General features: G+C 40.8%; 1 protein-coding gene across 2 annotated transcripts in view; it reads left to right on the forward strand.

The window, feature by feature from the left end:
- Positions 1-15,331, forward strand: part of HBS1L (HBS1 like translational GTPase) — a 113,419-nt gene that overhangs the window by 67,570 nt on the left and 30,518 nt on the right. For both annotated transcript variants that reach the window (XM_075862506.1, XM_075862505.1), the window contains exon 5: positions 13,498-13,600. In XM_075862506.1, coding sequence (XP_075718621.1) covers positions 13,498-13,600 — 103 coding nt within the window. The remainder of the gene's footprint in view (positions 1-13,497; positions 13,601-15,331) is intronic.

Here is a 15,331-nt window from a genome sequence, read left to right on the forward strand (position 1 = left end):
GGTTTCTACTGTACGGGTACCTCAGGGGCTCTGAAAATGCGACATGACACCCAAAAACCAATGAAGCAAAATCTGCTTGCTGTACTCGGGAGAAATTGCTTTACAAATGTTGGGGTGCTTCTCCTTTATTCCTTGGGAAAATGAAAAAAATGCAACATTTTAGTGGAAAGAACCTCACTGCCTAATTCCAGATAAATTCCATGAGGGGTGAACTTTGCCAAATGGAGTCACTTTTGTGGGGTTTGCACTGTTTTGGCCCCTCAGGGGCTTTGCAAATGTGATATGGTGCCGCAAACCATTCCGGCAAAACTTGAGCTCCAAAAGTCAAATGGCGCTCCTACCTTTTCTAAGCCGTGCCGTGTGGGTGTGCTCAGAAGAGTTTGCTTTACAAATGTTGCTTTTTCTCCTTTATCTATTGTGAAAATGAAAAAATATGAGCTAAAACTACATTTTCTTAGAAAAAATTTAGATTAACAAAAATTTAGATTTTCAATTTCAAGGCATAATTCCAATAAGTTCTGCAAAAAACGTATGGGGTCAAAATGCTAACTATAACCCTAGAAATATTCCTTGAGAGTTGTAGTTTCCAAAATGGGGTCACTTTTGGGGGATTTCCACTGTTTTGGTCCCTCCAGTGCGTTGCAAACACGACATGGCACTGAAAACTATTCCAGCAAAATCTGCTCTCCAAAATCCAAATGGTGCTCCTTCCATTGTAAGCCCTGCCATGGGTCCAAAAAGCAGTTTATTGCCACATATGGGGCATTGCCGTAATCGGGAGAAGATGCTTTACAAATGTTGTGATGTTTTTTCCGAAAAAAGTAGATTTTCATTTTTATAGACTAATTCCAATAGGTTTAGCAAAAAAACTGTGTGGTTAAAATGCTAACTATACCACTAGATAAATTTTTTGAGGGTGTAGTTTCCAAAGTGGGGTCACTTTTGTGTGGTTTCCACTGTTTTGGCACCACAAGACCTCTTCAAACCTGACATGGTGCCTAAAATATATTCTAAAAAAAGGAGGCCCCAAAATCCACTAGGTTCTTCTGAGGCCTGTGTTTCAGTCAATTAGGACACTAGGGCCACATGTGGGATATTTCTAAAAACTGCAGAATCTGGGCAATAAATCTTGAGTTGTGTTTCTCTGGTAGAACTTTCTGTGTTTAAGAAAAAAAATTATTCCCAATGAATTTTGGCGAAAAAAATGAAAATGGTAAATTTCACCTCTACTTTGCTTTAATTGCTGTGAAACGCCTAAAGGGTTAAGAGACTTTCTGAATGCTGTTTTGAGTACTTTGAGGGGTTTAGTTTTTAAAATGGGGGATTTCTGGGGACTTTGTAATATATAAGGCTCCCAAAGCCACTTCATAACTGAACTGGTCTCTGAAAAAATAGCCTTTTGAAATTTTCTTGAAAATGTGTGAAATTGCTGCTAAAGTTAGAGGCCTTGTAACAGCCTAGAAAAACAAAAGGAATTTTTTTAAAAACTATGCCAACACAAAGTAGACAAATGGGGGATGTTAACTAGTAACTATTTGTGTGGTATTACTATCTGTCTTACAAGCAAATACATTTAAATTTAGAAAAATTCAAATTTTTTACAAATTTTCTCTAAATTTTTGTGTTTTTCACAAAAGAACACAATATATCAACCAAATTTTACCACGAACATAAAGTACATTGTGTCACGAGAAAACAATCTAAGAATCGCTTGGATACATAAAAGCATTCCAAATTTATTACCACTTAAAGTGACACATGTAAGATTTTAAAAAATTGGCTGTGTCCTTAAAGAGGCTCTGTCACCAGATTATAAGTGCCGTATCTCCTACATAATGTGATCGGCGCTGTAATGTAGATAACAGCAGTGGTTTTTATTTTGAAAAACTATCATTTTTGACGGAGTTATGAACAATTTTAGATGTTCGTTTCTTAATGACCAACTGGGCGTTGTACAGAGGAGTGTATGAGGCTGACCAATCAGTGACCAATCAGCATCAAACACTTCTCATTGTTCCAACCCAGCATGATCCACAGTGTGATTGTTAGTGTGATTGTGCAGTGAAAGAATCTGGGCTGGAACAATGAGAAGTGTATGACGCTGATTGGTCAGCCTCATACACTTCTCTGTACAACGCCCACTTGGTCAAAAGTAAAAACCCGCCCAGTTGGTCAATAAGAAACGAATTAGCATAAATCAAAAAAATTTCAAAACTTGCTTAAAAAATGATCATTTTTCAAAATAAAAACCACTGTTATCTACATTACAGCGCCGATCACATTATGTAGGAGATAGGGCACTTATAATGTGGTGACAGAGTCTCTTTAAGGCCAAAATGGGCTGTGTCCTTAAGGGGATAAAGATCAAACCCGGAATAGTTTTTTACATAGTCTCAAGTCTGCCCTTTCAGAAAGAACTCTGGTGCCGAAAAAGGACACCCCATGTGCAGGAACGTAACCTGAACAGCCTCTTGCAAAACTATAAACTCCTAAGCTCTTGGCAGTCATTATTTATCAGGCAAGTCCTGTAGCATGTTTAGGTCTATAATGAAATGCAAAAGAGAGACTTCTATGCCATTTTCTTTTGTGTGCCATCTGCGTCTGACCCTTTTATAGAGGTGTCGGTCACGTTTGACCTTAAAAAAGGCACAGCATGCAGTTCTTTTCGTTCCTTCAAAATGACGGATGAAACACTGTACCACGGATCCAGCGTGGCATTATGGCTTCTGTTATAAACAAAAGCCATAGCGCAGATGTGAACAAAGCCTTACAGTCACACATGAATTTTAAATTTTTAGGTGGAGTTTGGCTTTAACTCTGCCGTTTCAGTCATTTGTGAATTGTCTCCATGTCCGTGCTGCAAACACAACGATAGAAAACGCCATTCCTTTTTGTAGGGACGCTGCAAATGATTTCCGCGATCTTAACTTTCTGGTCCCCTTTGAGTGGGATATTGGGGTTGACTGCATTCATCTGAATTTTCAGGTTTTCAAGGGATTTAGGTTTGAAGTCTTATTCTTTAAGAGCTTGCTCAATGAATCGTGCACTTGTAGATTATCTGTTTTTGCTTTTGTCCACTGATAGCGAACTTGCGGTTTGCTGCTTCCTTACCTGAAGCAAATGTGTAACATCTGTAACCACAAAATCTAACCTTAGCAGCGATTGATAATGTGGTATGTAAATGAGTCAAGATAACTTTATTTTATTAGTATTGCCTGCATGCCATGTAAATGAATTTATTCACGGCCACTGTATCATTTACATTGAATTTATATCAAGGTTATCTAAGGTTGAAACTTCTCGTTACTACCTCATATTACCATGTTCTCTCTCCAAGATTAGAACAAAAGAATATTTCTAGATTTGGTCTTTTGAGGGGTAATTTGCAGCGTGTGCTATCAGTTTAGTAAGGCTACGTTCACACCGGGTTTCTGTTTAATGTATACGCTGGGAAAAGCTCCCAAATTATACGTTAAATGGAGACAGATGCTAGTTTAGTAAGGCTACGTTCACACCGGGTTTCTGTTTAATGTATACGCTGGGAAAAGCTCCCAAATTATACGTTAAATGGAGACAGATGCCTACAGTCAAATAGAAATAGCAGCGACAGCATCCATGTTCAAAAAAAAGTCTCTCTAGTATGCCCAAAAGTGCATACATACCAATGGAAGCACCGTTTTTAACCCAATATAGTGTCAGTCTTTGATGTGGTCAAAAAATATTTAGGCTGAGAATTCACGTAACGGTTCAAATGAGTTTTATGTCGCAAAATACTCTAAAACTGCCCCATTCTGCCACAATTTTTGAAAAACCTCTGCAAATTGGTCCGGTTTTGCTGCGATTCATGCAACAAAACTGCATTCAAACTGCAACATACGATCCATGGCTTCCAAACTTTCCATATTTTAATGTGTAGTCCATTAATTAACCAATCAGTTTACCGTATTTTATTCAAACAATCTATTAAACCTAAGATTAGCACTATTGTGTTTCTATAATAAGTTCATAAGCAACAATAACATATAAGCAATATACAGAAAAGCTTACAATATTGCTGTGGCTTGTTATTCCATTCGCATATTGTGTTGCTGCACCTGTCATATCCCATCCTCCAATTGGCTATTCGAAGCCCTAATGCCAATGGCTGTGAAAAGGTTGTCACGTCACTATATCTAATTCGTACTTTGTAAACACTGTTCACAATATAGCTACCTTATTAAATATTACTATTCTACCCCTGTTGTCATGGGGATAGTCTGACGCTATGCCATCACCACCGGATAATATAGTCCGTGGAAATGTACTATCACTTATCCTAACCAATCACTTTATGTGGCCTAGCCTGAAAGTTATTCATTCCACGATCAATAAGTCGGAAGGTGTTATGACTCATTATAGTACTTTTAAGGTGTCTCGTAATGGCAAAAAGTTTTTTTTTCTATTTACACTTACTAGACATGTTTCATCTTCAATACCGGGAAGGTGCACATTTAACACACACTCCTAACTGTGAAGAAAGTAACAATGGCTAAAACATCTTTTAGACTTTTATCATATCAAAGCACTGTTTAATATGGCTTTTTGGTTTACCAAAATAAAAATATTATAATCGGTGATACTGAAGTACAACTGTGTCATCGAGCCACCGCTGCCCGGCAGGGAAGGCATTGCATACAGATGACGCAAGGTGCATTGCTGAGGACAACCGATATATAATACCCCAGTTTACCCATCACGTACAACCACTATTCCAGCTCTACCCATTAGGGACACAGGTGCGACTAGTGAGCAAATATTATAGATTATAGCCTAAAACAAGTGCAATATACAGTCCATGTGTTCGAACCCAAAACATCATGTATGAAATAACATGTCAATTTCTAATCGTGAATACAGATTCATAAACCGTACCCAACAATTATTGCATCCTTCCCAAAATTAATTGCACCTTTGCCAAAATTAAAGGCAAGAATTAAATGAATCTAGAAATTAACATGAAAAAAAGGGTGAAAAAAGCAAAAACGTCAGAAAAGGAAGGTGTGTGTGTGTGTGTGTGTGTGTGTGTATATATATATATATATATGTGTGTGTGTGTGTATATATTATATATAACACATTCTGTAGAACTTCCCCACAATTGAAATGATCTTTATCAAACATCCCTCCAAAACTATGCGGCCAGCCTAATCTACTTTCCCCTCCTATTCTTCAATGGAGATATTAGTCACAGCACGACGTGAGACTTCTTATCCCCGTGTTCTGTGAAGATACGAAAATGGATATTTCAAAAACACATATTAATCTCATCAAAAATGTCTATCCATGCGTATTTTTAATATACTCGCATATTCAATCATGGGTCTATGCAAATGCAGTCTACCTAATGTTCATAGCTATTTAAGATTCATCCCCTTCAGGAACTAGTGTGTGTAATTCATATATCCACCTAGTTTCTTTTCATTTTAACAATGATTCCCTATCGCCATCTCTGCAGTACGGGCATGTGGTCTATTACCCTGTATCTCAATTGTCTCTTATCCAAAAAATGTCCAACCACCGGTAATTCACGGACTAATGGTGCAGTTAGTTATGTTTATTGGTGCAGAATTTTCAGGGCTGGGCAATGGATCAAAATAAAACCGAAATACAGTGCAAATAACAGACGTCATCTTGGGCATTTGTTTTCTTTTTTCAGTTCGGTCTTATACTGCCGTCACTAACTTTACGCTATCAGAATTGGTGATATGTGATTCACATGTCAGCGACTCTGATTGGATAGCATAATGTATACCTCCAAACGCTCCCAGCAGGACAGTCCAAGATTCCAGGCAGAGTCCTGCTGTCCCAGGTGGCCGGTGGCATGTCCGCAGATACAGTTTAAAGAAGCTCTGTCACCAGATTTTGCAACCCCTATCTGCTATTGCAGCAGATAGGCGCTGCAATGTAGATAAGAGTAACGTTTTTATTTTAAGAAAACGAGCATTTTTGGCCAAGTTATGACCATTTTTGTATTTATGCAAATGAGGCTTGCAAAAGTACAACTGGGCGTGTTTACAGTAAAAGTCCAAGTGGGCGTGTATTATGTGTGTACATCTGGGCGTTTTTACTTCTTTTACTAGCTGGGCGTTCTGACGAGAAGTATCATCCACTTCTCTTCAGAACGCCCAGCTTCTGGCAGTGCAGACACAGCCGTGTTCTCGAGAGATCACGCTGTGACGTCACTCACAGGTCCTGCATCGTGTCAGACGAGCGAGGACACATCGGCACCAGAAGCTACAGTTGATTCTGCAGCAGCATCAGCGTTTGCAGGTAAGTCGATGTATCTACTTACCTGCAAACGCCGATGCTGCTGCAGAATCAACTGTAGCCTCTGGTGCCGATGTGGCCGACACGATGCAGGACCTGGGGCAGGAAGTGAGTGACGTCACAGCGTGATCTCTCGAGAACACGCTGTGTGTCTGCACTGCCAGAAGCTGGGCGTTCTGAAGAGAAGTGGATGATACTTCTCGTCAGAACGCCCAGCTAGTAAAAGAAGTAAACACGCCCCGATGTAACACACATAATACACGCCCAGTTGGACTTTTGCAAGCCTCATTTGCATAAATACAAAAATGGTCATAACTTGGCCAAAAATGCTCGTTTTTTAAAAATAAAAATGTTACTGTAATCTACATTGCAGCGCCTATCTGCTGCAATAGCAGATAGGGGTTGCAAAATCTGGTGACAGAGCCTCTTTAATGGTGGAGAAGGGAGTTGTCCGCTCCCTGCTCCACCATTCAATATGTAACATCAGCCGTGAGCGGCCTAGTGCAGACAGATGCTACGCGTCATCACGCCTGTCTCCGCAGAGCCACACATTTCACAGACTTGCCGAGGGATCTACTCCAATCTTTGTGGGAACAGAGTTAGGGGAGTATTTATTTTATTATTTTTATTAGGCGCTACAGGGGGCATTATACTATGTGTGGGCACTATTGGGTCATTATACTGTGTGGGGAGGCACTCTAGGGGCATTATGCTGTGGGGAATTATATTGAGTGTGGGGATCTATGGGGGCTTTATACGGTGAGAGGGGGAATATAGGGGCATTATACTGTGTGGGGGGCATTCTACTATGTGGAGGCCTCTACGGGGGTATTATAATGTGTGTGGGGCGGTATGGGGCATTATACTGTGTGGAGGCCACTATGGGGGCATTATACGGTTTGTGGGGCGGCAGTATAGGTGCATTATACTGTGTGGGGGGCAGCTATGGAAGCATACTTTGTGGGAGGCAGCTATGGGGGAATTATACTGTGGGGGGCAGCTATGGGGGAATTATACTGTGGGGGGCAGCTATGGGGGAATTATACTGTGGGGCAGCTATGGGGGAATTATACTGTGAGGGGCAGCTATATTGGAATTTTACTGTGGGGGGCCGCTATGGGGGTTATTATACTGTATGGGGGCATTATACTGTGTAAGGGCACTATGTGGCATTATAAGGTGGGGATATGGGGCATTATACTGGTGAGGGCAATATGGGGCATTATACTGTGTGGGGAGGCAATATAGGGGCATTATACTGTGTGGACGTCACTCTGGGGGAATTATACTGTGTGAGGGGCATCTATGGGGGCATTGTACTGTGTGTGTGGGGTGCTCTATGGGTGCATTATACTGTGGGGAGGCACTATGGGAGCATGATACTGTGTGGGTTGAAGCTCTAAACCCTCACTACTAAGAGTATATAGCAGGAATAGGGTGATGTATGTGAATTAAATGGCGTGGCATTCAAATAGGGTGCGTGCCCTAAATCATTCATTAATCGTATCGAGGTTACATGTTCAATTAATTGTGATTTTGATGTAGTTCATAATGGCCCAGCCGCAGTCTAATCTATGTAAACTAACTCACATGCACATATTAACAAGTAGACCTCATACTTGGATTCACACGTATAACCGTGTTTAATGTGGTATATCTCCCCCGTTCGGGGATCCATAAATGTGTTGCCTTTACTTTTCTGTTGCAATTGCGGCGGTGAAGACACGGGAAATTGCCTGTTTTAGGGGGACATATAATGGATTTTTTTCTTTCTTTCTGGAGCTCAAATCTGTGCGTACTAAAGTATCTTTCAAACTCTTATTTCTCCTGTATGCCATAATCGGCGGAGCTTAAAGAGGCTCTGTCACCAGATTTTGCAACCCCTATCTGCTATTGCAGCAGATAGGCGCTGCAATGTAGATTACAGTAACGTTTTTATTTTTAAAAAACAAGCATTTTTGGCCAAGTTATGACCATTTTTGTAGTTATGCAAATGAGGCTTGCAAAAGTCCAAGTGGGCGTGTTGAAAAGTAAAAGTCCAAGTGGGCGTGTATTATGTGCGTACATCGTGGCGTTTTTAATACTTTTACTAGCTGGGCGTTCTGATGAGAAGTATCATCCACTTCTCTTCAGAACGCCCAGCTTCTGGCAGTGCAGATCTGTGACGTCACTCACAGGTCCTGCATCGTGTCGGCCACATCGGCACCAGAGGCTACAGTTGATTCTGCAGCAGCATCAGCGTTTGCAGGTAAGTAGCTACATCGACTTACCTGCTAACGCCGATGCTGCTGCAGAATCAACTGTAGCCTCTGGTGCCGATGTGGCCGACACGATGCAGGACCTGTGAGTGACGTCACAGATCTGCACTGCCAGAAGCTGGGCGTTCTGAAGAGAAGTGGATGATACTTCTCATCAGAACGCCCAGCTAGTAAAAGTATTAAAAACGCCCCGATGTACGCACATAATACACGCCCACTTGGACTTTTACTTTTAAACACACCCACTTGGACTTTTGCAAGCCTCATTTGCATAACTACAAAAATTGTCATAAGTTGGCCAAAAATGCTCGTTTTTTTAAAATAAAAACGTTACTGTAATCTACATTGCAGCGCCTATCTGCTGCAATAGCAGATAGGGGTTGCAAAATCTGGTGACAGAGCCTCTTTAAAATTCAGAAATTTTAGCTCCCAATCCCTTATGTGTTAAAGGGAACCTGTCACCAGCATTTCACCTATTAAACCAGCAATACCTGGTGGTAGTGGGTGAAAAATCATTTCTATATAACCTATAATTGTCTTCTTAGTCGGCTCCGTAGCTTTAGTATTCAGCTTTTTAGTGTTCCCACACCGTATGCTAATGAGCAGAAAAGAGTCAGATCTTCTCTTGAAAAGAGTCAAATCTTCGTTTGAAAAAAGTCATATTTTCATTCCTCAAGTCTTTCCGCGTTTCCCCGGCCTCCTTACTTTTGATTGACAGCTCCTCGCCTTCCCCCAGCACACACATTCCTGCGCTTGTGCATTGATGTCCTCTTCTGGTGTGTGCGAACAAAGGGACGCCGGATTATTACGATAAAAAGCGCAAAATGTTTGCAGACCGTTATTTACAGTCGGGGGAGGAGTTTAGGAAAGGGGATAACGGCAATTAACTTTTGATAGCAGCAGCCAGTGAGGGATATGTAAAGTTCAATAGGTGAAATTCTGGTGACAGGTTCCTTTTAAGCCCCATTAACTATGTAAGATCTGTGCGATTGTACGTAGATACAAATGGAATTCTCGTCAACATTTTGTATAAATATAGTGAAGTGTCACGTCTGGCATTCTGTGTACGCTTCTTATGTCTGTCCAAGACAGGGCTTGGATAGTCCCACAGTGAGAATTTGTCGGGTGATACTAAGCACCCTTAGTAATTGGCTCCCTAGGGTAGGGAGTCCACCTTGTGTTTAGAACCCAATCCCAGCCATTTAACCCTTCAATCGCCACAGTTTGTGACCGTAGCATGATCAAAGGGGACTCCCCCTTTGATCGGGTCACCAGGGAAGACTCTCTGCAGTCAGCCCTAGGGATCTAGAAAGGACCCTAGGGCTGTCTGTTCAGTAAGCCTGTTATTAGGGCACACTGTGTTGCACCCAATGGCAGGCTGTGTGGTTGTGACACAGAGGATAATGTATTGGCATACAAATGTAATAAAAACATTCATATATTGGTCATTATTTTGTGTTATGGAACCACTCTCGCAAATACTGACCAAAATAAGTCCATGTGAAAGTGACCTAAATATAATTTTTTTTCTCTTTATGCTTGCTGAGTGGTTGGACTCTTCTTGGCGTCTTTCAAAGGGGTTTTACAGGATTAGAAAATCATGGCCGCTTCTTCTAGAAACTGCACCACACTTGTCTATGAGTTTTATGGTTTTGCAACTCCGCTCCATTGACGTGAATGTTGCAGTACCACACACAACCTGTGGACAGGTGGGGCACTGCTTCTTTAAAATATTGTTGAAAACAGAATTACAATTTGAGTCCCTTTTTAATACAATTGAATCACAAATAAAAATCTTTACATTTTTAGGGTTTGTTTATACTGGAAAATGTCATTCCATTTGGATTAGTGCAAAATATTGCAGCTCATGTAATATAATGTATAAATATAATTGTACATTTAGTTAGTCTATCAGTTGGTTAACTGCTTTTGTCGTAATGAGTACTGCTAGTATCTGTCTAGATAATGTCTTAATTATTTGCAAAGGATGTACTTTTACTTCACATACACCGCTGCTACATATGTCTTCATTGTGGCCAGACTTTACAAAAAGGTAAAGCTTGTGCGGCAGGAGCCAAGCCCCAGACGTTTGTGGTTCAGAAGATAAAAGTTATTAACTAGGCTGTCTCTCTAACCTTAAAACCAATTGTGGTTACAATCACAACTACTATATAAAACTGAAATGTTCTCAAGAGAATGAATGTGCCCTTATTTCTACTACGGACGTTATTTGCGGGGAACTTCTTCATCTTCAGTTCTTTATATTGATGGGATTACCAGTAATTTAGATTCTGTATTATTAACTACTTTTATAAATGTATGCTGCAAATATCATTATGGTTTATATATCTTGTCATGATGTAGGGATCACCTATCAACGTGCATAGAGAAAATCCAACTTAAAGAGGCTCTGTCACCAGATTATAAGTGCCCTATATCTTACATAATGTGATCGGCGCTGTAATGTAGATTACACCAGTGTTTTTTATTTAGAAAAACTATCATTTTTGACGGAGTTATGACCTATATTAGCTTTATGCTAATGAGTTTCTTAATAGACAACTGGGCGTGTTTTACTTTTGACCAAGTGGGCGTTGTAAAGAAGTGTATGACGCTGACCAATCAGTGACCAATCTGCGTCATACACTTCTCCCCATTAATTTGCTCTGCACATAGTGATCTTGCGAGATCACTTAGTTCTGTCACATACTCACAAATTAACGTTAGTGAAGTGAATAGACATCACCTCCAGCCAGGACGGGATGTCTATTCACAATGCCGACACTTCGGTAACGTTTGTGTGGGACTTACAGCACAGCAAGCGTAATCTCGCGAGATCAGCTGTAAATGACCGTTTACAGCGAGATTATGCTTGCTGTGCTGTAAGTCCCACACAAACGTTAGCGAAGTGTCGGGATTGTGAATAGACATCCCGTCCTGGCTGGAGGTGTTGTCTATTCACTTCACTAACGTTAATGTGTGAGTATGTGACAGCACATAGTGATCTCACAAGATCACTATGTGCAGAGTAAATGAATCGGGAGAAGTGTATGACGCAGATTGGTCAGCGTCATACACTTCTCGCCACAACGCCCACTTGGTCAAAAGTAAAAACACGCCCAGTTGTCTATTAAGAAAGTAATTAGCATAAATCTAAAATAGGTCATAACTCCCTCAAAATAGATAGTTTTTCTAAATAAAAACCACTGCTGTAATCTACATTACAGCGCCGATCACATCATGTACAAGATAGGGCACTTATAATGTGGTGACAGAGCCTCTTTAAGAGAGCGTTCCAACCTCTCAAACCTGCCAAACACTCATTTTCCTTTTGTACAGTTGAGATTTGCGTGGGTCTTCTCGCTCCTGTACAAATAGAAGTGACCTGTTACATCAGAACTCAGCCCACTCCCTGTTACTGTCTATGAAGTGTCAATCTATGGCGCAGGGTCACAATGTCTGCTGAGTTCTCCATAAGTCTTTTTGCATAGGATGCCATTGCTAATAAACTGTAACAATCAGGTGGACTAAGAAGAAACACAACTTTTCTGTATTGTTGTGAAGACAAAATAAGTTAGAACTAAGATGTAGAATAGATTCACAGATCTCACAGGCAGGGTCCTTAGTTATAATCCCTTTCGGGTGGAGACTAACCTGCCTTTCCATCCCAAGTCTTTGTAGTGCATTGCCTGGGTAGTTATGAAGAGGTTCTAATGTACTTCTCATTGTATCGATGTAAAAACCTATGGGAACCATGACAGTGCTACTGTTCTAGTGTTACCAGTTAAGATGCCACTACCTAACGTTCCAGAGGATGACTGACCCTGTCATTGTATTATACTTAGACTGCAGGTAAGTTTCCCTTGGAGGTTAACTATTGCATGTTAGAGGAACTGTATGCTCTCCTGAAATGTCTGTTATAGAAACTACTTGCATTTTTTATGAATTACCGAATGATGGAGCATCTTTTCCAAGATCGCTGCATTGTGCCATTCCTCTGTTGTTCCTCTGGGAAATGTATGAATGAACAACTGGATGTTACTATTCCTCTTGTCAATATGTATGTACCTGGCACTGATTGGGCAGTGTTAGAAGTAGAAGGGCACACCCTACGGGAAAGGGGTAACATCCAGATGTCAATTTAGCCCTACGTTTCCAAGAGGAATAAAAGAAGAATGGCAAAGCGCAGATTTCTAAGAAAAGAAGCTCCAGAATTGTTGTTTTGTGGGAAATGCAAGTATTTGCAATAACAGACATGTCAGGAGAGGTGCCATGTCTAGAATGGAATTTTCACATTTGGGTGGAGTGGACATTATAAATACAGTGGTATTGAACATTGATATTCACCTTCTTGCACAAATAAGACCTATGGTGTTTCAGGGGATTCCTGTCCTTTACTGTACTTGCATCACACAGCAGTGGTTGTCGTGTCATTAAAGCGTCCCTCCTATTCCATACCCCTGACCAATCTGACTTTTGGCGTTGAGAGATACTAGAGTGCTGGGTGGGACGGTTCCGTTGCCAAGGCAACGAATAACGACTGGAGAGTATCGTAATTAATAGGGGCTGTGCACGATACTCTCTGGCCATTATATGGTTGTCTCCGTGACTGTATCGCCCAGCGGGCTCAAGCGTTTCTCCAGGCCTGAAGTCAAATAGGGTAGGAGAATAGGATTGGAGAGACTCTTGAAACATTGTATAGGTGTACTCTGTGGAGGATCCTGTAAGGCACATTCAGAGTTCTCAGGTAGCATTTTAACATGGCTGCCTATCTCACGCTTAATTTTTTTCTCTCTGATCACGCGCACCTTACAATTCGTGTGTTTGCAACTTTTGGGTAGAAACTTTAACTTTAGATAAAACAGAACTTGACTTCAGACCATTAACCTGCCTTTCATTTTCTATTTTTCTTTTTGTCTCTTTATTTTTTTAGACAAAGCAAGGGAACTGCCTTCTCCGGATACACATATTGTCCCTAAAATTGCGAAGTTGACCGTCTCTGGAAATAAGCAAACAATGGGATTTGCTGTTCCAAGGTGTGTATGTTGAAGTATATGGATAAATGCAACCCAACATATGGAAAGTGTGTAATTTTTCACATAAAACTAAGAGTATGAATATCAAGTTGGCTAAAAAACTGTTGACTCTTGTCTTCAGTATGGGAGCAAGACCTGGAGAATCAAATGACATCGTACACCGCTAGCTTCCATACTCTACAGTGATCTAGCGGGCAGAACAGGTAGTTCTGTCTTCTACTTCATAGGTAACGGTCCGCAGCACAGACCTGTTTATTATTCGATATTGCTTCTAAAGTGAAGACAAACTGACGGGTCTGCATTGTAATTGCTTATATATAATTTTCTGTGACTAACGTTACCAAAATGTTTTTGCCACATAAATATTTTGGATTTTGAATGCCTTAGGGCCTATTCACATCAGAGTGGTCTATCCGTTCATCTGAAAGACTACACTGTTCACTACGCTATTGTTTCTTTAAAGAAAAACGGGAAAACCTAGCGTAACGAAGGCAAAGTGAAACAGACCAAAAAAAATACCATTGAAATCAATAGTAATAAAAATAGAAGCGATAGTTTCCGTTTGGTTTTCCATTCATCTGTTCCTCTGACGGAAAGGTTGAACAGAACAGATGAACGGAAAGACAACGCTGTAGAATGGGGACCAGTAGATGAGGGACGCTGGTATCTTTAAAAAGGGCATGCAAACAATATACTCTACCCTGTCTGGGAAAATGTATAAAATTATGCTCAACAACTTGAAACTCTAGCTGAATAATGGAAACGTGAGTTTGACTGCACCGATAGTCTATACAGTATCCTCCATCCCCCTGCCGCCCCCATTTGCGTTGTTCTGCTCAGTAAGTAGCATAGTTGACTTGTCATCTGAACAGGATATGAGAATAACTGCTGAGGAAGGATAGGGCTGTATTTCTTTTGGACAGGTGGGGTGAATTGAGTCAAACTTGAGACAAGCAGATAATTTGAGAAAGAGGCAATAGTTATTGCAGGAAGGTGATGTAGGTAACAAGTACAAAGATGACTAATATCTGTGTCCGTTACTTAAATCATTGAAGGTTTTGCATTTTTCTGTATGTGAATGGCCGTTGAAGTCCCAGCTAGGTTGCACTTTTATCAGTTTGCAGATCTATTTGATCTGTGCCTTCCAGTTCTGTTTGTTTTACATGAGTGGAAGAGTCTTGCAGAGTTTACACATCATATCTGTTATATTTGATATATTGAAATAATTTATACTACACCACAAATAATAACATATCTGTGGCCTGGTTACAGTACAAATGTACCAGAGACGTAGTTTATGATGAATTTGCAATTGTGATTTGTGCATAGACTCGTAATATAAGAGTGCGGAGACCGGGGCACTGGTGCTGAATCGGCAGAATATGGCTGTATACTGCCGTATTTTCTGTTCGTTCGCATGAGTGGGAATGGATTCCATTACATAAACAAGCATTTTTTAAAAAAAACTTTTCTCATTGTTTTATGTGTGCTTAACCCGTTAGTGACCGGCCCATAGTCTTTTTACGTCGGTCACTAGCGGGCCTTATTCCGATGCCATAGACTTTTTACATCGCGGCATTGGAATAAGTAAACAGAGCAGGGAGCTGTCAAATCTCCCTGATCTCAGCTGCCAGAGGCAGCTGGGGGCGTCCCTGCTCTGCCGGGTGAGATCGATATTAGTATCGATCTCACCCGTTTAACCCCTCAGATGCGGTTCTCAATAGCGAGCAC

The sequence above is a fragment of the Rhinoderma darwinii genome, chromosome 4, assembly GCF_050947455.1.
Source record: "Rhinoderma darwinii isolate aRhiDar2 chromosome 4, aRhiDar2.hap1, whole genome shotgun sequence".
In the NCBI taxonomy this organism is placed as follows: domain Eukaryota; kingdom Metazoa; phylum Chordata; class Amphibia; order Anura; family Rhinodermatidae; genus Rhinoderma; species Rhinoderma darwinii.